Source organism: Vicugna pacos, chromosome 22 (assembly GCF_048564905.1).
Source record: "Vicugna pacos chromosome 22, VicPac4, whole genome shotgun sequence".
Lineage (NCBI taxonomy): Eukaryota > Metazoa > Chordata > Mammalia > Artiodactyla > Camelidae > Vicugna > Vicugna pacos.
The window spans coordinates 7,816,420-7,839,902 of record NC_133008.1 but is presented as its reverse complement, the minus strand read 5'-3'; the positions used below and the strand labels follow the sequence as shown (position 1 = coordinate 7,839,902).

Below are 23,483 nucleotides of genomic sequence, written 5' to 3'. Positions count from 1 at the left end.
AGATCGCCGCATCCCCGGGGCCATGGGGGCGTAAGCCCCCAGCGAGCACTGAGTCTGGGCACTTGGCCCCTGGCACGTTGGAAAGGCTTCCGGGGGACAGAGCGGACAGTCCTTTCTCTGGTTCCCTCGGGAGGGGGAATCGCCCAGCCCCTGGCAAGGCAGCCTGTCTCGGGGACAAGTGGTTTCGGTAAACACAGAGCCAAGTTTCCTTGGCCTCCTGCCTGGGTCAGCCTCTCACCATGGCCCACAGGAGTCTACTCCAGGCAGTCCCGGAGACTTCCCCAGCCTCCCCTTCTACCGTTTCCCACCCCTTGCTGGCCCACTCCAGCCGCACCGGCCTCGCATGTACCCCGGACGCACGATGCGGCTCCAGCCTCATGACCGTGCACTTCCTTTCTCCTCTGCCAGAAGCACTTATGTGCTTTCCCTTCAAGATTGCGGCATCTTTTCATCATTTAAATCTCAGCTCAAATGTCATCCTCCCCAAGAGCCCTCTGATTATTTAATCCAAATTAGACCCACCCATCCGCCCAGCCAGACCCCTCATCACATCCCCTGCTTTCTTCTCGGTCTAGCACATTTCACAGTTTGAAGCTGCCTTGTTGGTTCATTTTCTTGGTTGTTTCTCTCCTCCCCACCACAGACAAAAGCCTTGTCTCTCTTGTTTGGTGCTGGTCCAAAGGCCCAGAAAAGCCTCTGGCACAGACACAATGATTGGTGGTGTTTCCACAGTGGGCAAGCCCCCTGTGGACCCCAGGAACTCTGCACCGGTAGTCCTCTCAGGGTTTCATCGTCTTGATGTGCCTCTGGCCTCATGACCTAACACTCTCCTCAGACATTCAAATACACAGAAATCTTTAGCCCTGGAAGACTTACCAAAAACACATTTTCCAAAAAATGTTTGAATTGTCTTCTGAAGGTGGAAAACAAACCAGAAAATCGCTAAAGCTCAATGTTTAGATTTCAAAAAGTCCAAATACCAGAAAAGAGGGAAAGGTGAGGGTTTGATGTTATAAGTTGGAGATAATGAGTCTAATGTTTTCTGTGCTAAAGTCAAGGGGTAGGCAAGATTGAAGCTTGCATGAGAGGCAAGACCTTCCGTCCCAGATAGAAGCCACAATTTGGAAAGGAAACAAGAGTTTGTGATAAGAGACCTCTAACAAGGTCACAGTGACCCTTAGCTGTTTCTTGCTCCCGATCTCCTGGCAAATTGGCTGTTGGTCTCTCTCCTCCACAGCTCCCCAAAGACTGCACCTGGGCCTGATTCTCTTTGTGCTATCCTTCTGGACTTGTTGAGCAGACCCAAGCCTATTTATGAGATGGTAAAATCACTTTATCAACATAAATGCTGCTTACTACCCTCACACGCAAGAGCGATGTGCCCAGGGTTCCTGCAGGTCCCTCCTTGGACTCACAATGTTCTGAGCTCAAAACGCCCCTTGTGCTGCTGATTCCATGATGTCTGCTGCCCCTGGACCAATTGGGATCTGAAAGCTCTCAAAGGCTGGTGATTTCTTCTTTCAACGCTATACCTGCAATTCCAAGCGCTATCACCAGAGGGCAGTGAGGATCACACAAACTATGAAAACTAGTTTAATCTCTGAAGACTGCACTTCTAATGAAAACATACCCTAAATTAAAACAAGATCCATCCATCCACCCATACATTTTTAACTTATCATACTGGCTTAGATTTAAAAGTATAATACCCACGGCTGGGCAGGGCTTGGGGAAACATGTCGCATGCGTGTGCTGTTGGTGGGGATGGAAATTAGTGCAGCATCCAGGAGGGCAATATGACAGCGCACATCAAAAGCCTTGAACATGTGCAAAACTTTGGGCCAGCCATTCAACTTCTAGACATTTATTCTAAGGAGATAATCATGGAAATAAGCCTAGATTTATTCCCAGGATGTTGACTCCAAGGGTGAGGGATTGTCAATACAAATATTAGGACGTGGAGATGGGTTAAACAGATGATATATCTGATGATATATCTACGTAGCTACACGAATTCTTTATGATGTCGAGAAATCTCATGCTCTGTTAAGTGAAAACCGAGGCCACAAGAAAAGCATGTCCACGGTGATCCCATTTTTAGAACAATAACTATAAAGACAAACTCACACATAAAACATTTGGGAAGAACAAAGACCAAAACACTGAGAAGACTTATCTGTGGGTGGTAGGGTCATGGATGATTGTTTTTCTCCTTTTTTGTGCTTTTCTCTATTTTGGAAAGTTTTTTTTTTTTTTTTATCATAAACATGCCTCTTTTGTCATCAGCAGAGAGCTATCCATGAACCCTTACAGCCCAAAGGACAGGCTGGTCTCTGTACTGGGAGGCTGCGGACAAGGTGGCCGCGGGCCCCTTTCAGCCCACAACCTGCCCCACAGATGTGCTTGGTCCCTATGCCCCTGTCCCCCCCGCCACCCTGCTGGGTCCACATATGGAGCTGGTTTCAGCTGGTCTCCTCAGAGGAGGGGCTGCCCTGGATTAATCCAGAATCACAACCACCCTGCCTGACTCTCTTCTTGCTTTTACTTCCTTTTAGGAAGTAACATGTTTTTAGCACAAAGGAAAGAAAAAAAAAAAACAAAAACAAACCTCCCTGAGGCCGGTCTCAAAGTTTACCAAACTGCAGAAAGAAAGGGAAAAAAAAAAACCTTTTTCTAAAACTGACCGTTCTGAAAGCCATTTTCCTTTCCAAATGCTGCCACTGTGTGTTGGTGGCTCAGAATGATTTCCTAAGCCTGTCCGTCCTCTCCTCCGGGCTTTGAGAGGGAGAGTATTGCAGGGCTGCCCCCTGCAGCGCCGTACATGGGCTCTGCCATAACGTCTCCTTCCTCACTCCATTTAAGCCTCCAGCTCTGTAGGTGCGATCTCCCCAGGGGCCGAGGGGCCGAGGACCCTGCCCGAGACCGCACAGCCAAGCCGGGACTGGACTTGGGTCAGATGGACTCCAAGCCCGTGGATGCTCAGCACACGAGGTGGAGCTGGGGGCGGTCGTCCTCACCCTGGGATGACCACGTGGAGCCGTCTGTAAGCAGACGCCGGGCTGGGCGCCAGGCCCTCCGCAGGCGGAGAGATCAGGATTTCAGCTTAAAACACATGGGTCCTATGAGCCTACAGAATTCTCTCCTAACCTCCCCTTGCCCAATTCCCTCCTGCAGGGGAAGCCAGGCAGGGTGTCACCTCCACCCTGTGAGCCCACCAAAGGGACAGACAGGGGTGCTTGGAGGCACGCAGCTGGGCGAGCCAGCTGGCTTCTGGCACTGGACGCATGAGCACCCTGAACCCAGCAGCAGGCAAGTCCAGCCCAGCCAGGAAAGATGCCTAGATCTGTGCAGAGATGGAGGTGTGCGTGAAAACGAGGGCTGGTGACTTCAGGAAAGGGGGCAACTGGCCCCGGGGTAACTGTGGGTGTGATGCCAGCTTCCCCTCACCTCTCACCCGGCCCAGGCTGCTCGGGGGTGCCCAGTGATGAGGAGCTTAAGAGGCCAAGGGCACTGGCTGCTGGGACTGCCTGCAAATGGGCAGTGGGGGAGGCTTGCTGGGCCCTGACCTGCTTCCTTCCCAGAAAGCTGCCAACTCCACACCAGGCGGGCACACGCCACGCGCATCCCTCCCTTGGCCTCCCCGCCCCAAGTTCACAGGGTCTCGTCTGTGGTCCAGGCTGGGTGACAAAACCTCACACACTAAACCCCAGGCTTAGTTCCCCATAATGGTCCCAGTAACCTGACCACTGCTTGCTGTGACCTGAACCCCAGCTCCCCTCTTCACAGGGAAGGATGAATTCCTAGGGCTACCAACGGGCTTGCCCCTAGCTTCACAGCTAGTGAGTGTGATTCAATTCCCAGCTTCTTAACTCTGCACGGGACTCCTGCCTGTCCCTCACAGACCCTGCTGGCCACCCCCCAGTCTGCTCGGCCCTGGAAGGAAAGGCTCTGTGGGGGGTGGACTGGACCCCCTGGCGGCTACTCTGGAGTCCCCTGCTCCTTTCCCGGGGAAAGTGATTCCTGCCATCAGCCAGCATCCTCTCTGACGCTCAGAGCCAGGGAGAAAGGACCGCGTCACCATGTGCTCAGAGGAGACGACAGTGGGGGAAGAGGGAGGACACCCACTCACCCAGCCACTATCCACTCCCCTTTGGACACCTACAGTCAACAGGAACCTTGGGGGTGGGGTGGGTATAGCTCAGTGGTAGAGTGCGTGCTTGGCACGCACAAGGGCGTGGGTTCAATCCCCAGTATCTCCATTAAAAAAAAAAAAAGAATAACCTTGGAGTATAAAAGGTAACTAGGTAATCCCAGGAGTGGTTCTCTCAGAGAGTTTCCAGGGCTCCCGAGCTGCTGAAGTGAGTGGGTCCAAGACACAAGGCTGAAAAGTTCCAGCAAAAATCTGTGGTTCCCCAAGACTCCAGCTGCCATGTCCAGGAATGGGGGTGGGGGGAGGGCTGACTCCTCCCTAATCTGGAAAAGCTGTTGGGGAGGTGGTGGCCCCCTGCCCCACCCCGTGTGCTCCTGTGGGATGAAGATGTGTCATGGCGGGTGTCACATTTCTAACTCCATCCAGAGCAGGATGTTTCTGGTCTGAGAGGCCAGGACGCTTGCTGCTGGGGCAGCCCGAGACCCCCTGGCTGCCCGGGAGATCCCAAACTCCACTCCAGGGAGAGCCCAGACCACACTGGGCACGACGTACATAAAGTGCCCCGCTAAGTTACCGCCAAGTCTTAGAGGATGAGTGTGTGATGCATTTTGTGTAGCTGTCACCTCCTCAGTCTTTTTTTAAAAATAAGTATAAAAATTTATTTTCCATTTCAGAGTTTTGTGTTGGTATATAAAACTACTGAACTTTTTTTTTTTTTTAATGGAGGTGCTAGGGATGGGACCCAGGACCTCATTCATGCCAGGCATGTGCTCTACGTCTGAGCTACTCCCCCCACCCCCTCAGTCTTAGTTAATTCCAACTCCAGTACTGGGAGGGGGGCCTTGCATCACCCATTTCACAGAGCAGGACACTGAAACTCAGAGAAGGCCAGCGCCTCCCCTAGGTCACCCAGCTGGGGGGCAGCAGGTCGGAGTCCACGCCCAGGGCTGCCCGACGCTTGGGGCTGGGCTGCCCTCCACAGTCGCCTGGGAAGGCGGCTCCTGCAGGGCTGGGGACGCCCACCTCCCTGCCCCATCCTCCATGGCAGCCCATCCTGACCTTGGACGGAGCTGGCCACTAGAGAGGCCTCTGAATCGATCAGCCTTTCCCTCCCTGCATCCTCCTGGCCTGAGGCATGAATCTGTCCCCCAACAGGATGGTCCTACCATGCTCTCTGCCCCCAGGCTCACCCCAGTGGTGCTTTCTTTATCAGGACTTCCCGAGGCTGCTGTCACAGCCTTAACCTCCCTGCAGGACTCAGCAGTGGCACAGCCACATTTCATGCGGCGCTCACTCAGCCCAGGCCAGGAGCATAGATTCCAAGTATAAGCTAACTTTTTAGGTTTAAATGTAAAAGATCTGAGAAGTAAGGACACCACAAAGGCCAAACTGGAACCAACCAGCCTCTGGTCCCCGAGTAGTGACAGGACACGATGGTCTGGGACAAGGAGTCTCCTGCCCACTGGAAGAGGTCGGCCGCCACGCCAGCAGGAGGGCACTGCACAGCCAAGGCTGGACCTGGCTCAGGGCAGACACACTGGCCAGGAAGAGCAGTGTTGGATGGGCTCAGCCCATCACCGAGGGGCCTCCGTGAAGCCGCTGCACTGCTGCAGGGCAGCTGGAGCTGCAGGCTGTTCCTGCCAGACCGTGGCCCTGCCTCCTGCACACCCCACATCGCCCCAGCGCTAAAGCTAATCCCTCCGCAGGGACCACAGCCACCGAGGAGCAGGCGGGGAGGAGGAGCGGAGAGCAGTTAAATAAAAGCGCAGAGGAAGGATATTGGCTTGAGAGTAAAGGGCAAAGAGAGCAAAAAAATAAATGGCAAATTACCGGGTAGCCATCTCGTCCTGATTGCCCCTGTGGTAATTAATACGTCATTAATAATCAGACTTTCGGCAGAAAACCATATGGCAACACTTAGAACTCAATCAGGGCCCCAGATCCCCCCATGTCTGTGGGCTTTGCGGCAGGGGCTGCTGGTTGCTGACTTCTTCAAGGGGCGGGGGACGCAGGGCTCCGACGGGTCTGGGGGATGCAGCTCACATCCAGGTACATGGCGAGGACCACGTGGGGATGTGGGGTTCCCGAGCATGGCATCACAGCTCCCGCGGAGGATGCTCCTTAAGACCCTAGCGAGCAGATGTGGGTTTCCTGTCTGTTGCCCCAGGGAACGGGGGTGACTCGAGGAAGACAGCTTTGCAAGCTAGAGATATGGGGGCACATTTACTGTTCCTGGATGCTTCGCTGCTCCCACATGCTCGGAGCGGTGACTGCCTGGCCAGCGTCCCACCCATCTCAAGTCGCAGCTTGAGAATTCTGCGTTTGCTTAATTCACTTTGTCATTTAACAGTCAAGTTTAAAAAAAACCAAAAAACGCAAGAAAACAACTTTGCTCCAATAGCCCTCCACACTACGCACTTTGGCGAGTTCACACAGGTCAGCCTTCATGTGACAGTCAGGAATGACTCAACAGCAAAAACTGCGCGGGGCTTATAAATCTACACACTCTCAATCTCTGGCTCAGTGGGATGCTGCTACACGCACCAGGAAGCCCGGATTCCACAGGGTGCCGACTGGGAAATGAATCACGGTAAGTGTAAGTAAAAATGAAGCTGCTCATTTGAAAGGAATTCCTTTAGAAGGTGAATTTTTGGCTCAGGCAGGCTGTAAACGTGCCTCTTGAATTGATTCGTCAGGATTTATCAGGCTCTGAAAAACTGCCAAGATGCATCAAAGGCAGGCTTTTGTGTCCTGCGGGAGGAGCGGGGTTTCCGGGGCTGCTGTGCGTCAGGCCGCGGGCCCCTCCCGCACAACCTTCGCCACCTCAACGCCCTCGCTGGCCAGCTGCACTCCCGAGGTCTCTGCTGCCCAGCCCAGAGAGTCAAATATTTTGGCAAAGAAGGAAAACAGACCCCAGGATCTAGCAGTCAAGTCCAACTAATTCCTGGCATCTCTGTCTGACTCCCAAGCCCTTTGTGCCGAAGCACATGAGACCAAAACATTTAGATGGATCAGCGCTGCAGGGCACTCAGGGACGTGGGCACCATGCCTGCGTTTCTGGGCACCAAGCGGAGCCCCGGGTTTGGTGAGCAGCAGCCAGGCTCGTGCCGCCCTCTTGGGAGGAAAACGGTCCCAGAACGCTTCCCCGAGCAAGTCAAGCCCACGGAATCCTGTGTCTGCATTCACCCACAATTCACAAAATATACGGCTGCTGTCTGGGACTGAATTTTTTTTTTTTAAGGACACACCTCTCTAACCAAATATTACATCCATGGAAGTGCTATACACAGAGAGAGAACAAAGCGTCTTATCTTTCAGGAGCAGAGGGCCTAATCCAGGACACTTACGGGAGGACCTGCAAGACACAAGCAGAGAAGCCACAGTCAGCATCACAGGGAGAGACGGTCCCCTGGGCCAGGCCGGCCCCTCCCTCGCCCGTTTCCTGGCTTCCCCTCCTCGCAAGACTTTGATGCTGCGGCCGCCCCCAAAGCCAACTGGCAGGGCAGAGGGAGCGCCTTTGTCCTTGGAGGGGCTGGGTGGCCGTGGGCGTGGTGATGACAGTTCAGGAAGTCTCGGTCCACGCCTTCATCGCCCGAGGCTGCCGCTGCTCCCTGCTTGGGGCCCACCCGGGTCGGGTTTTGGCAGGCAAGGCAGGAGCCAGACCTTGTTCTTGCTTGAAGAACAAATTCTGGAGCTTACCATGGACAGGGAGAGACTTGGGGGAGAAAACATTTTGAACAGAGGGACAAACACCCTAGGGGCACTGGACGTGTGTGGCTGAGCAGATGTGCGGGGCAGGTGTGGCCGCAGCCCAGCCTCGGGGTTAGCAGTGCCGAGCCTGGCTGTGTGTGGGGGCTTGAAGGGGGCTGCGTCTGGAAGCACGGGTGGCCCTCCAGGGAAGGCTGGCGCCGCGGGCTGAGACTTGCTCCCCAACCCCGCCAGGAGAACCCCCAGGACACCCACATGGGTCCTCGGCTTACAGCATGCAATCCACATCGCATATCCACATCTGCATTTAACCTTCTCAATAATTTTTGTGAGAGGTATGATGAACATGTGACAGGTGACAACACAGAGGCTCAGAGAGAAAGGATTGACTTGTCCAAGGCCACGTCATTGGTTACAGGTGGAGCTCAGCCCTGGAGGAGCCCTCCGAACCCTCCCATCCTGCACATTTTCCCCTAGAGCCACCCTGCTGCCCAGCCAGCAGCTCCTCTGCCCCCGGCAGCCCCCGCCCTCGGCCTGGAGAGTGAGGCTGGCAGCCGGCACACGTTTATGTGATGGGCAAGTGATGGCACCAGGGGTGAAAGAGGCAAGGTCTCTGACGCAGAGTTTTCCTTGGACGGATCGATACTTAAGAAAACCATTACACACGGAGAAGCACAGGGAGCTCCCAGCACAGAACGAGTGGCCAGAGCCTGGCTGGGCCGACGGGGGACAGCAGGCCAGGCTGAGCGCAGGCGGTGAGGGATGATTACCGGGGAGAGGAAGGGGAAGGAAGAGCGTGGCGGAGAAGGAAAAGTTTGGAGCACACGAAGGTCACTGGGCAGCTGGGGACTAGGAGGGGCCGAGTGGCGGCAGCCGGGGGGCCTGGGGAGAAGGCAGCCAGAGCACAGGGTCTGGTTTCCAAGACACGGTCCAGGGGACGTGACTGGAAGGGCAGTGGGGGCCACTGAAGGGTTCTGCATGGAGGAGTGGTTTGAGGAGGCGAGAGTGGGCACAGGGACGCGTTGCAGCTGTCCCCAAGGACTGTGGCCCCAACGCGGGTGCTGGCAGTGGAGACGGAGAAGTGAGTCAGATGATACCCGTTAGTGAGGACAGACAGGACCCGCTCATGGATTAGACGGTGGAGGTGGGGGTGGAGGGGTGCCTGGGGCGTAGCGGAAGCACAGAGATGAGACAAAAATTTTTGGCTTGAAAAACTGACGTACAATGGTGCTAAGACCTGAGAATGTAATGGGGGGACCGTGTGTCCCCTAATCCTAGACTAAGGGTGGGGCAGGGTGATGGCCACGCTGATATCCGTACACCTAATGCCTCACTTTCAGCCAACGTCTTTGCTCCTTGTTTTACAGAGAAGAGAAAGCCACCACGTGGACTTGCCGGCATCTTTGCGCTGCCACACGCTCACCCCCGCCTGCACCTGCACCCGTGCACGGCCTCCGCTCCGTGCCCCTCAGGTTGACTCTGATGAAAGAAACGTTCACATGCTGAGGTGTGGGGAAGTCATCTGGCTTACACGTGAGTTAACCTGAATTTTACGTGTGAACTGAAACAGTCTGTTCGTGGCCTATCAAAATACATTGTACATCTGCTTTAATTATTAAAGAAAAGCGCGCATTGACCGGAAGTAAAGAATGTCCGTGTGGAAAATCAGGATTAAATGCCTCCCTTCCTGGAACGCCAGCGCTGCTTCTCCTGCGATAAGGCTCCCTTCCCAGGCCAAGGCCACACGACTCGCGGAGTACGTGCTGGTCTGCTCTTCTTGAAACCTCGAAGGGACGTCTCCCTGACTTGTTTGATGTTCTTTGTTCAGAAAAGACATAAAACTGTGCTGAACTAAACTTCAGTTAAAAAAAATCACAAAATTTGTAGATACTGACAGGCATATGCCGAACAGATAAACAAGATTATACTGTATAGCACAGGGAAATATATGCAAGATCTTGTGGTAGCTCACAGCGAGAAAAATGTGACAATGAATATATGTATGTTCATATATGACTGAAAAATTGTGCTCTACACTGGAAATTGACACAACTTTATAAACTGACTATAACTCAATAAAAAATGTTAAAAAAACCACAAAAACATCCAAAGAAAAAATCTCTATGAAATCCACCATACGAATCTAAAAAAGAAATAAACCCCCCCCAAACAAAAATAAAAACCAAAACCGGGCTTCCCCAGACCAGTTTCTCAGAGTGACGTGGGAGGCTGTCTTCCAGGCTGTAGTCCTCACTTTGGCTCAAATAAACTCTTCCATTCCTGGTATAGAGTGTTGATTGATTATTTTTGCGGACAGCTCAGAGGAGCAGACCCGCCTCCACCTCTCTGGGTCCTTGCCGCCCCCACCGCCCCCTCTCTCTCCTGGTCGCTGTCAAGCCCGTCCTCTCGAGCAGAGCCTTCCCCCTCAGCCTGAACATGCTCCGATCCCTTCCATGAAGAAGCCAGCCTGCACTCCGCGTCCTCCTCTGCCCTGCCCACCTCTCCTTCCTTCACAAGGAAGCGCCCTGCTGGAAGTGGGGGGCCTCCTCTCCTCACTCCTCTTCTCCCACGCCCCTCGTGACCCTCCGAGTGGAGGCCCTCCCTGTCAAACTCTCACCAGGTCTCAAATGACCTCCCCGTCCGTAAGCCTGGCAAGGGTCTCTCCTCCCCACTGGACTCATCTCCCACCTCCCCGGCGGCTCAGCTGATTCTGCCTCCTCTCCCAGGCTCCCCCTCGGGGTTCAGGTCTAAGCTTCCTTCTCTTCAGTTCCCTGTTCATCCGTCTCCTCTCCGTCCTCCCCGGGTCTCTTCCACGCTCGTGGCTACATTAGGCGGAAGTGTCCCAAACGTGTACCTCCAGTCCCGACCCTGCCTTGAAGCCCAGGCTCCCTTTGCGAGCTGCCTGCTTGATCTCCCCTTGAAGAGTCCCAAGATTCCTTAAACAGACACGCGCAGCCACACGCGTGCTCTGCCCACCCATGTGCTCTTCGGCCCCTCGTCTCCGCGGATGACATCCCCTCCCACCCAGCTGGTGACCCGGAAAACAAGGAGTTCCCCTCGACACGCTCTCCCTCCCCGGTCTATCGTCACATCCATTGTTTACTGCCCTGGGATCCACCTGCTCACAGCCAGTCCCTGCTGCCACCCCCAGTACCACTTGGTACCGACACCACGGCCTAATCCATGCTGCCAGCATCTCGGGAAGCGTCTTCCCTCACCTCCCTCTTCACTCACCCCACAGACATTTGCTGAGTGACTCCTGTTTCAGATGCTGTTCTGGGCAAGTGAGACACAGCCGTGAGAGCGGCAAGGATCCCTGTCCGGAGGAGAGACCCTTCTAGGGAGGAGACAGCTGAGATACAGGAAGCGTGCTAAACGGTACGTCCCCTGGAAGGCGCCAGTGCAAAGGAGCGGGAGAGGCGCAGGGCCAGGGAAGGGGCGCTGCCAGCGCTGGGGGCGGCGCAGACGGGGACGGCTCTACCCACTGCTTGCAGGACTTATCCTCTCTCTGAGATGGGAGCTCTTGCAGGGTTTTGAGCAGAGAGAACATGGCCTGGCTCATATTTTAAAAGGATCACACTGTGTGGGGTGGCCATCGCAGGGACGTGGGGGAGAGGTGGTGGTGGCCCACAGCCGGTGGTGGCGGTGGAGGGGGTGGACGTGGTTGGATTCTGGATTGATTCTAAAGGAGGAGCCAAGAGGATTTCTCTAGACTGTGGAGTGTGAGAGACATGAGTTGAGGAAGATTTTGGCTTGAGCGACTCTGAAAAGATGTTGCCATCAACAGAAGTGGGGAGGCTGTGGGTTGGCAGGTTTGCTGGAAGGATCAGGGGCTCAGTTTTGTACACATGGCCCTTGGGGGCACCCCAGCAGTTAGAAGTGGGGAGAAGAGAAGGAGGTTCTGGAAGCTGAGTGGAGGAAGTGCACTGAGGAAGAGGGCCCCACCACTGTGCCCATCCCTGCTGATGGCCACACGAGGCAAAGGCCGAGATCTGACGGCTGGACACCACCAGGAGGGGAGATGGCAGTGGGCGTCTGGGGAGAGGGAAGGGGAGGAAGTGGACAGTCACAGCTTTCGGGGCGTTCTGCTGCAGATGGGAGCAAAGACACGGAGTCGTTGCTTTGGTGGCACGGAGCCCAGAGAGGGGTATTTCTTCCCAATGCGAGGCACAGAAGCGTGTTTGCACAGTGGGAGTCGTCAGCAGGGGGCGCAGATCCAACATGTTGGAAACCAGGCATTCCTGGAGCGACGTCCTGGAGGGGGTGAGGGGGACTGGCCCTGGCATCAGAGGCGGCACCGGGAGGTGGTGCATGGTGCTGCTTGGTGTGCAGACATGCAGCGGGATTTACGGGAAGTTCTCTTCCAACGGCTCCAACTGTGCCAGGGAAGGAGGAACTGGGGCCATCGGCCACGAGTGATGGTGGCAGAAGAGGGTGGGAGGGGCTTCTGTGTGGCTATCAAGACCCCCAGGAGTTCACCCCGAAATGGTGCTGGAGACGGGGCTGGAGGCCCGGGAGAAGAAGCCTCACTAGCAGCAAAGGGGATGTGCCTGGGATCAGAGGAGCTTCAAATATGCTGACCCATCCCCCTGCAGTCTCCACTGGGAGGCTACATGCAGATCTGATCATGGCACTCCCATCCCCCGACCCTTTGCTTTCCCATTGTTCTTAGGACAGAGGCCCAAATCCGAAGCCCCATCCACGCTGCGATCTGCCCCTGCCACCCCTCCACCCCCACCCTGCTCCATCTGAGCCTCTTGAACCGCTGAGAAGAGAGTTATTATGAATAGAAGGTGGTGAGCAGGCCGGTGGTTATTGGGACAAAGTCAAGTTGGATTCATACCTCAGCATGAACCAGGATAAATTTCAGAAGAATCAAAGAATTACATGTTTAAGAAAAAAAATCACAAAAATCCTAGAGGAAAATATGGAAAAATTCCTTTCTAACCGTGGAGCTTCCCCAACTTCAGTTCATAATCTTGAAACCATGACATAAAGTCTGACCCAACCATATAAAAACAAAAATGTCTGCGAGGCAGAAAGCACCGTTAGCAAAGTCCAAAGCCAGCATGGAAACATATTTCTAACTCATGTCACAAAGGCTAGATACCCTGACAAACAAGGCTCCTGCAGATCGACTCTACAAACATCAACAATCTTACAGAAAAATGGCCAAAAGAAATGAACAGCGAGTCCACAAAAAAACAGAGCCCTTAAGCACACGGGGAAAAAAGGGACTCTTCATTCACGATAAAAGAAAGGAGAGTTAAAACTACAATCATATCAGATTAGGAAAAGTGAAAAAATCCGATGACATCGTGTGAAGGGAAAGGTCACCACACACACAGGTTGAGCGAGGATAAACTGGTACACTCTCTACACAGAGTGATGCTGCCTAAGATGTCAGACGTTTTTGCCAATTGCCGCACTGATCCTCCTGGAAATTTATTCCATAGATATATTAACAGATACACATGAGAAGACAGGTGTGTAAGGTTACTCTTTGCAGAACTGGTTGAGAGAGTAAAAACCTTTAGGAACAGCACAAGTGGAGCTGCTTAGAGAAAGGATGGCTGCTTGTATAAATGCTTACCTAACTATTTACAACAGCCAAGACGTAGAAGCAACCTAAATGCCCATCGACAGAGGACTGGATAAAGAAGCTGTGGTATATTTATACAATGGAATACTACTCAGAGATAAAAAAGAATAAAATAATGCCATTTGCAGCAACATGGATGGACCTGGAGATCGTCATTCTAAGTGAAGAAGCCAGAAAGAGAAAGAAAAATACCATATGAGATCACTCATATGTGGAATACAAAAAAAATAAGAGGACACTAGTGAACTCATCTACAAAACAGCAACAGACTCACAGACACAGTAAATAATCTTATAGTTACTAGGGGAAGGGGGTGGGAAGGTATAAATTTGGGAGTTTGAGATTTGCAAATGATAACCACTATATATAAAAATAGACAAAAAAACCAAATTTTTCTGTGTAGCACAGGGAACTATATTCAATATCTTGTCATAACCTTCATGAAAAAGAATATGAAAACAAATATATGTATATATATGGATGACTGGGACATTATACTGTACACCAGAAATCGACACATTGTAACTGAGTATACTTCAATTTTAAAAAATGCTTATCTATGCAGCTGTGAAAAAGACTAAAGTACTTCTTTAGGTTCTGACATGGAGTACTCTCCCAGGCATGTGGTTACATTTTTTTTAAAGGTGTGTTAACAGTGTGTTAATAGGCAGCCATTCATGCTAAAAGAAATGGCTGGACTTTTGTTTGTGTAAATGTGGGACATCTCTGGGTGTGGACAGAAGGATGTGGCCAGCAGGTTGCTTCCAGGTAGGGGAATGGGGCGGTGGGAAGGCAGGAGTGGCAGGGAGAGACCGACTTTTCACCGTGGACCCTTTAATGCTGTCAGATACACGTGTGTGGCCACCAAGTCAGACAAGGCAATTAAGTTAACTTAAAAGTGGCTGTGCTTTTGTCTGGGCCTCCAGGTTTTGCTGCCTTCCCCTCACCTCCAAGCTCCCTCCAGGAAAGTTCAGACTGCGATGACCATTCTGGGCGCCTGGGGTCCTGAGAGTGGAGCCCGGAGCCTGGCGTGAGGTGCAGCTCAGGAGACGAAGGAGGGGCCGCAGAAGTCACCATCACTCACTCAGGGATCATCCTGCACTGGGAACTCTGCCGTCTGCCCTCCCCAGCCACCTCATTTAACCCCTGCTGCCGCCTGACCAGCACATTTTACGGACGTGGAAACCAAGGCTCAAAAAGCTTACCGTGCCCAGGGTCACGTCCTGCTCCAATCTGAGCAGAACCCCCCAGGCAGCCTGACTTCAAGCCTAACAAAGTGCAAACTATTTTGGCAGGAAGAGCTCTGACATTTACTGTGTCACCTGAGGTCCCTGGGAGGGAGCATGGCCTGTCTGAGGTCACCCAGCTAGTGGGAAGCAGCCCTGTGGGGCCCTAAACCCATGGCCCCATGCACCGTCCCCAGAGGGCTGGCCAGAGTGGGAATGGCAGCATTCCAGAGGCTGATCCCATCACTGGTGGGACTGGACGCATGGAGCCCACCTGAGACTCCACCATGACTCACACCAAGCCACCACCTCTCTTGGGCCCTGCTGACACCCGTCACCAGCCACCACTGCTTACCGCTGGCATCATCTTTACAGCCTCCTTCTGGGCACACCCATCCCACCAGCCAGAGGGGCCTTTAAAAAATGCCCACCCCTTCCCAGGGCTTCCCATTCACGTGGAATAATGTGCAGACTCTCGGGGGCACAGCGGTCCCACGTGGCCCTGCTCCTCCTGGTCCATGTCACCCTCGGCCTGGCGCTGAGCACCCCTTGTCTCTCTCGGTGCCCAGAGGGGCCAGCTCTCTTTGGCCCCAGGACATTCACACCCGCCTTCCTGACCATCGCCCCCCTGGTTTCCATCACAGCTCCCTAGTATTTCCTTCCAAGCACTCATCACAGTCTTCACTTCTGAAATCTGTTTATTTGTGTTTCCGTTACTGTCTGGCAGCCCCAACAGCAAGGCAGCTCCCTGAGAGCTGGGGCCCTGTGTGCCTGGCTCCCAGCCATCTCCCTCCGGCCCCAAGTAGGGCCCAGCAGGCACGAGCACTCTGTGAACACGCGCTGGGTGGATGAGAGGGCAGAAGGGCAGGAGCGCCGAGCTTCACCATACAGTCCTCCCTTGGTAGCCTCGGGGGGATCGGTTCCACGGCCCCCCAAGGATATCAGAAGCCAAGGATGTTCAAATCCTGTGTATAAAATGGTTCTATTTGCACATACCATACACACATCCTCCTGGATATTTTAAATCACTTCTAGATTACTTATAATACCTCACACACAAACACTATGTACCGAGTTTCCGGTGTACAGCAAATTCAAGTTGTGCTTTCTGGAACCTTCTGGAAATTAAAAAAAAATTTCTGATAGATGGTTGGTTGAATCCACAGATGTGGAACCTGTGAATATGGGGGCCAATCGTACAGGGTTTGTGCTCGGGCTGCCCGAGGCTTCTAGAGATGCGCTCCATGGCCCACGGTGAGCTGGCCTGCCAAGAGCGATGGGTGGGGAGGGGGATCCAGGGGTCCCTGCTTAGAAAGTGAGGTGGTCTTGTAATAACCTTTAATGAAAATAAATATGAAAACAAATATATGTATACATATGCATGACTAAAACATTACTCTGTACACCAGAAATTTATACATTGTAACTGACTACACTTCAATTAAAAAAAAAAAGTGAGCTGGGCTGCAGGGCTTCCGGGTGGTGGTCCCACCGCGCCCGGCCCCGTTCTGCACACAGCTTTCAAACACGTGCTCCAGGGATTGGCTGGATCTGCTGCCTCTGCTGTCAGGAAAGCGGGAGCAATTAAATAAGAGCCAGATGACTTGGGAAATAAATAAAACAGGTTTGAGGGTTCAATGATTCTGTGGCCTCTTTAACTGAATTGATGCGGCCTGACAGGGACCGGGTTTCCCAAACTGGGGGCCACACCCTCTCAGCCCCGGAGGACAGGAGGGCACACGAGCTGCTTGTTGATGGGTGAGCAGAAGCGGGTGGGGGGTCTGGGGGCCCAGCACGCCCTCCTAGCGTTTTTAGTCTTGGGAGGACCATTTCTGAGTGTTTCCCGAAGGCTATATTCCTGGAGAAGCAAATTGGAAGAGCCCTTCCCACAGCCTGGCAATTGCTCAGTGCGCACGCCTGGAGGTGGCGAGGGCCGGGGTCTAGCCTGAGTGCCTGAGGCCGCTGGGGTCATCATAGCCACTGCTCACAGCTCACACCTGTTCCTCTGGGTGCTGCCAGGACCCCTGACTCCCACTCTGCCTGCTCCCTGCTCTGCCCAACAGGCCCTTGCCTCTGCCTCTCCCCACTCGGCTGGCTCAGGTTATGGGGCTCTGGCTCTTGACCCTAGGACACCCACCCGCCGTGAGGACAACAACCTTCGGCCATGCTTCTCTGGGGCTTCCCCTGGTGCGACAGAGGAGGCCCAGGGCTTTTATTTTATTTTTATTTTTTATTTTATTTTCTTGATGGAGATACTGGGGATTGAACCCAGGACCTCACGCTTACTAAGCACGCGCTTTACTGCTGAGCTCTACCCCACACCTGGCCCAGGGCTTTTAAACCGAGTTTGCAGGTAGATGAAGTGAGGCTTGGAGGTGGGCAAATGCAGAGCCAGGAACGAGTCGGTGAGTCGGGCACTTAGGCCTCAGGGTCTGGATGTGATTAGGCCAATAGTGCCAGGGAGCACCGAGGCCTCAGAGCCCGGCTCCCCAGCTGACAAGCTCTAAGTCTTCAGCCAGAGCCTGTCCTCTCTCGGCAAAGACTGCTTCTGGGAAACGTGGGGAGTACTGATCCCCTGCCTCTCCGGACTGCACGAGGATTGCATGAGACATTGTGTGTATATAAAGTGCCCGGGACAGCAGCAGCAGCACAGAGCGGACACCAAAACCCAGTGCCGGCTGGAATTCCAGCACGCTCTCTCTTTGTTATGTGCACACGCATTTGCACACTCCTACACAGACACGCACCCCTTAGATCGCAGGGAGGAGAGAAACACAGGAGGAGGTTTTCCATTCTTTGGCTTCGTGTTGCTGAACAAACGCTGACTGCACAACAGCTCTGAAGAGTCTCCTTTGGAAATGGCAGCTCAGATGGGCCTCCAGTGTTCTGGCTGTGATGACATGCCAGGTATACGGCTGCAGCCCTGGAGTTCGGGGTCGAGCAGGCCAGCCTTGGCGTGGAGGTTTGCTCTGGCAGTTACCCTACTCAGACTCAGTGCAGGGCAGCGGCGGTGCTGATTAGAAGCCTCAGTGGAAAGTAAATACGTTGGATTGAAATAAAAAGGTTCTACTGAGATGTAATTCATGTACCATGAAATTCACTTTTCAAAGAGTATGTTTCCGGGATTTTTGGTATACTTGCAGAATCGCGTGGCCATCACCATTATGTAATTCTGTTTATCCTTCATTTTTTTTTTCTGGTGGGGGAAGGTAATTAGGTTTATTCTATTTTATTTATTTTTTAATGGAGATACTGGGTATTGAGCCCAGGACCTCGTGCCTGCTAAGCATTCACGCTACCACTGAGTTATACCCTCCTCCCCTGTTTATCATTTTTGATAAACATCAGTAATTTCTGTTTATCATTTCTGATAAACAGTCATCATTTCATTGTCCCCTTCATTTTTGAAAGACAGTTTTGCTCGACGTAAGATTCTAGGTTGATGGTTCTTTTCTTTCAGTCCTTTGAAGAGGTCAGGCCATCCTAGTGCCTTCCAGCCTCCGTTGTTTCTGACGGGAAGTCAGCGGTTAATCTTACTGGGGTTCCCTTGTATGGATGAATCATTTCTCTCCCGCTGCTTTCAAGAGTTCCTCTTTGTCTTTGACTCCCAGCATTTTACTGTGATGTGTCTGGATGTATATCTCTGCATTTATCTTATTTAGAGCTCACTGAGCTTCTTGGATATGTAGATTAATGTTTTCAGCAAATTTGAAAAGCTTTCAGCTGTTATTTCTTAAATTATTGTCTTGCTTCCTTTCATTTCATACTGAAGGAATCCCTTTAGTATTTCTGCTGCTAGAGATGAATTCTCTCCATTTTTTGTTCATCTGGACATGTCTTAATTTCTCCTTTACTTTTCAAGTATAGCTTTCCTGGCTACAAATTTCTTTGTTGACCATTTCTTCTTTTTTCATCACTTTGAATATGTCCCACCACCTTTTGGTTTTCACGGTCCGTGATGGGAAATCAGCTGTTAATCTTTTCGAGGATCCCTCTTCTGTGATGAGGGAGCCATTGTTCTTTCGCTGCTTTCAAAGGTCTTTCTTCATTTTTTCCCTTTTGGTAATGTGGCTATGGTGCACTGAGGTTTATTCTACCTGAAATGTGTTAGGATTCTTGGATATACAATGTTTTCTTTATATTTGGGAAGATTTTGGCCATTACTTCTTCATATATTCCTTATGCCTCTTTCTCTTGTCCCCTGCCGAGGCCCCCGCTCTATGTATGTTGGCGCACTTGACAGTGTCTCACAGATTTCTGACACCCTCTTCATTTTTCTTCATTCTTTTTTCTCTTCCTTAGTCAGGATCATCTGAATTGACCTAACTTCAAATTTGCTGATCCTTTCTTCTGCCAGCCCAAATCTACTGTTGAGCCCCTTTAGTGATTTATTCATTTCAGTTACTGTACTTTACGGCTCAAGAATTTATTATTTGGCTCCTTTAAAAAATACTTTCTGTCTCTCTATTGATACTCTCCATTTGGTGGTACATAATTCTTGTGCGTCCCTTTAATTCTTTAGACGTGGTCTCCTTCAGTTCTTTGAACATATTTATAACATCCAACATAAAATCTGTGTCTAGTAAGTCCATCTGGGCTTCTCAATGATAGTTTTTATGGACCACCTTTTGTCCTTTTTAAATTGCCGTACTTTCTTGTATCTTTGTATGTCTCATAATTTTGCTAAAAACTGGGCATTAAAAATAATCTAATGTGGCTACTCTGGAAATTACATACCCTTCCTCCTTTTCGGGATTTGCTGTTGTTGCTGTTTGTTCAGGGGCTTTTCTGGGCTAATTCTCTAAAGTGTGTACTCTTTGTCATGTGCAGCTGCTGAATTCTCTGCTTGGGTTGTTTAATTGTCAGCTAGACAGAGTTTTTCTTTAATGCCTTGATCCAGGAAGTCTCCCACTCCACGCCAAGGTGCTCTTTGGGTGTGCTGGAACATAACTTCAGTGCTGCACCAGGTTACAACCCTGTCTTTGCCTTCATTTCCTGTTTAAGTGGAGCCTCAGGGTCAGCCTGAGAAGATAGGCTGGGGTTTTCTTAGGTCTTTCCCTGTACAGTTTCTAGATTCCCAGGAACATGGTGGAGCACTTCAAAGCCCCTTTGGACAGTGCATACCCTAGATCTTCGTTTAAGTTTTTGTGTCAGCTTCTTGTTTGCTCCAACTGGCACTGCTACCTCAGGCAGCTGCAATATTAAACAATTGCTGCTGAGTGTTTTTGGCAAGCCCTCCGGGAACAGGGCTTTTCCCAGTGAGTGAGCTCTGCATCAGATCAAATAGAGACAAGTCTATAAAAAGTGGGCTTTTCCAGGGAGCTTACAGATAGTGACGGTTCTCAGGGAATGAGCACTTGGGGGCTTCAACCTTGTCCTGCCACCTCTGCGGCTGCTACTTTTCGCAGGTGCCGCGATTATGAGGCTGATGGTTTTTAGGGCTACAGCGGGGCCGGGAGATGGGCAAGTTAAAATGCTACAAACCTCACCGTTTTCAGTAAGGTTCAGATATTTCTCTTGAATAAACATTTCTTAGGTTGTTACCAGATATTAATTTCCAGAATTCTGAAAAGGTCCATTTTTCCTAGTGTTCTTGCTTTCATGGAGGAGCAGATTTTCAGAAGTCCTTACTCTATCATTCCAGAAGTGCTTCTTCCAGTGGATTTTTAGGAACGGTTTCTTGCGGCCAGGGTGGCTAAAAAACCCCCAGTACTAAAACTGCTGACCTAAGGCTGGCAGCCGTAGGGATCCGGGAAGCACCTCTGTTTGTCTCTGCAGGTTTAGCGCAAGCGTCAGCCAAGTAGCTTTTGACTGTTTTCATCCTTGGCTCTTCTAGCTTCCTAACGCTTTACCCTTCATTTGCTCATCAGTCCCTCTTTCTCTCTCTCTCCTCCCTTTCCTCCCCAATTCCTATAAACAAGCTTTTATTAACTATCTATTTAGTGCCTGGGGGGTCAAGCACCTGCTCTGAGGAGCCCATGCTTTGGTGGGGAAGAACATGTTTGCAGAGCAGACCACCAGGCCTGCAGGAAGCAATGGGACAGAGGGAGGGATCGGGGGCTGTGGGTACCAGGGGGACTGATGGATGCTCTTGGGGAAAGGGGGATCTGGAAAGAGAAAGGGTTCTGCCTAAGTTCCCTAGAAAGAGGCTCCTAAGGCAGTGCTGGGCTTCCCTAGGGAATGGGCCAGTGGGGAGGTGAAAAATCCCTTCCATTACGACAGAGACACATAAACCCTGTAGGACCTGTAAGGCATATTCCAGGCAAAGGCTCTCACTGGGAACTGGAGAGGACCCATCCCCACAGGCAGGCAGGCAGGGTCAGCTCTGTCTGCAGCTGCAGCAGCAGTAGCAGCAGGAAGCCATCTCGGCCAGATACTGTCCCACTGGGCAAAAAGAGCCTTTCTCCTCGGGGCACAGGAAGAGCCTGGTTTGTACAAGGGAAGGGCCCAAAGCCAGGAGGTGCATGTGTGTGCAACTATCTAGAAATAAACATGAGGCCCAGCCAAAGCTAAGCAGAGACAGACATCTGCTCTGTGCTATGCACACCCCTCTGTGACAGGCAGAGAGTCAGGACACCACGTGGGGACGGGCAGTGAAGGGGAGGAGCAGCTTGCCTGGCAGCTGACTTTAGGCCAGACACTTCTTCCTCCTGGAACCTCAGTTTCCTTATCTGCAAAATGGGGATAAGGACATATGCTTATCTTTCACAGGGCTCTGTGAGGATCACATGAGATGAAGGACTTGAAAGGGCCCAGTGCAGTATCAGGGGTCCAGTAAGTCCTGGTCTTTCTTTGACTTTTAGACTGTTGTAAACTGGAGTCAAAATTCTATTGGGTTTTTGAGTAAGTTGAGTAATATTATACTTTGTCCTAAAAAAAGTCACTATGTATTCCTCATCTCCTTCCAGAAAAGACATCGGGAGCTTACAACGAAAGGCAATAAACCCTTTTACGAGGGCAGAAATGAGAACTGAGTGATGAAGTGCGTATCTGGTGGGCTGGTGTGCGGGGGGGTGGTGATTACACACAAAATCCATTGCAGCCAAACACAAAACAGCCTTCTGCTTCTGGAAGTCAAAGCAAACATAGTACCATGAGAGGCGTATCCTGCCAGTGAACTCTGGGAGTTTATCTGGAAGGCTTCTATGTAAGGAACTAGATAGCGCGAACACGTAGCGGAAGGTGGGGACAAGAACCCACACCAGCGCCAGGAGGAAGAGTCTGAGGTTTAGAGAGAACCTGTCCTGCCTCCCCAGGCCCAGTCTGCCTGGGTTCTCTTGGTGGTGTACCCCTCTGGCATCATCACCATGCCCTCCTTGTGCAGTTGCTTTGGGCTGAGCATGTGTGCATCCATGTACTCCTTCATTCACTGCTCTGTGCATTTATAGTCCTTGGATCCTGCTCTGCGCCAGGCTGTGGGCTGGGTGCTGAAGACTCGGGGTGACAGCCCCAGCCAGAGGGGCTGGAGAGGGCTTTTTGGGGGGAGATGCTTGAGCTAGACTTCAAGGACAAAGAGTCATGACCTTGGGTAAGAGTCCAGGTAGAGGAGGAGACATTCTGGGTGGGGGAGGGCAGAAGAGCGCAGGCTCAGAGTGGGAGGGCCCCGGACTCCCACAATGAGGCTGGAAATGAGGGACATGGGGGGAGGGGTGGTGACAGTGGCAGGAGGCTGTGCTGATGAAGACAGAGGAGAGGGCACAGGTCTGAGACCTCCTGGGGAAGAGACTGAGCAGGACTCTGCGTGGAAGTGGAGGGGGAGGGAGCAAAGATGGCGGGGGAGGGAGCAAAGATGACAGCCCGGTGTCTGTGCAGGGAAGGAGGTGGTTGGAGTCCCGTCCCTGCAGTGGGGAGCCTGGGGGGAGCAGGCTGGGGAGGTGCTGGGTTCAGTGGGGCCACGTCCAACCTCTGGGCCCAGAGATGACTTAGCTGGAGGAAGAGGGGCATCGCCAGCAGTATGGGGGCTCTGGAGCCACAGGGGTGGGAGGGAGGAGAAGAGACGGCCAAGGGTGGATCCACTTAAGAGGCAAGTGGGGTCCCATTGGGAAGGCAAACAAGAAGGGGTCAGAGATGTGGGAGGAAACACAGAGAAATTCCGAGGGTCAGGAAGACAGACAGCAGCTCATGCCGGCCAGGCCATCGGGAGGTCAGTGGTAACCCGGGCCCTGAGGATGTGGGTGGAGTGACAGTGAGAGGAGCCTGGGGGGGGGGCCGGGATGAGCGGGGCAGGGGCGAGTGGCCTCTGAGGGAGCTTCATGGCGAGTCTGGAGAAAGGGCTGCGCAGAGAGAGTGCATTTTGGGAGAAATGAAGACGGCTGGGGGGAGGGTGGGGCGAGGACAGGTGAGCCTGCGGTTTGTATGGGAGGAAGGTGACGGCTGCTGGTGGCTCTGCCAAGGGAAGGGCAGGCCAGGTCTGGGGAGGGATGGGGACGCACGGGAGAACCATCTTGTGCTGAAGGTCCCAGGGTAGCGACTGTGGGTGGTGGAATCACCATCAACTCCCACAAAGACAGGAGGCCGCTTTGGAGGGAAAAGCAGGGATTAAATTTCTGAGGCCAATAATGAGATTTGAGGGGGTGGCCAAGGGCACAGTGGGGACTGTCATTGGAACTGTGACACTGGATTTACGTCAAGAAGCCAAGAAAGGCAGCCCTGGACACCACGGCTCTGGGGACAGTGGCTGGAATTGGAGGGGACACAAGACCTGGGCCGGGACCAAGCGTCCTGAGTTACAGGGCGGTATGGGGGTTGGCGCCGCCAGCCCCGTCCCAGGTCAAGGGCAGACCTCCAGGCCTAGGCT

At 52.4% G+C, this 23,483-nt stretch overlaps 1 protein-coding gene across 1 annotated transcript in view; it reads right to left on the bottom strand.

The window, feature by feature from the left end:
- The window catches only part of COL23A1 (collagen type XXIII alpha 1 chain), a 296,887-nt gene that overhangs the window by 40,682 nt on the left and 232,722 nt on the right, over positions 1-23,483 (bottom strand). The window contains exons 4-5 of the mRNA XM_072947128.1: positions 8,033-8,040; positions 5,981-6,007 (exon numbers count right to left, since the gene is read on the bottom strand). Of these exons, the coding sequence (XP_072803229.1) occupies positions 5,981-6,007; positions 8,033-8,040 (35 nt within the window). The remainder of the gene's footprint in view (positions 1-5,980; positions 6,008-8,032; positions 8,041-23,483) is intronic.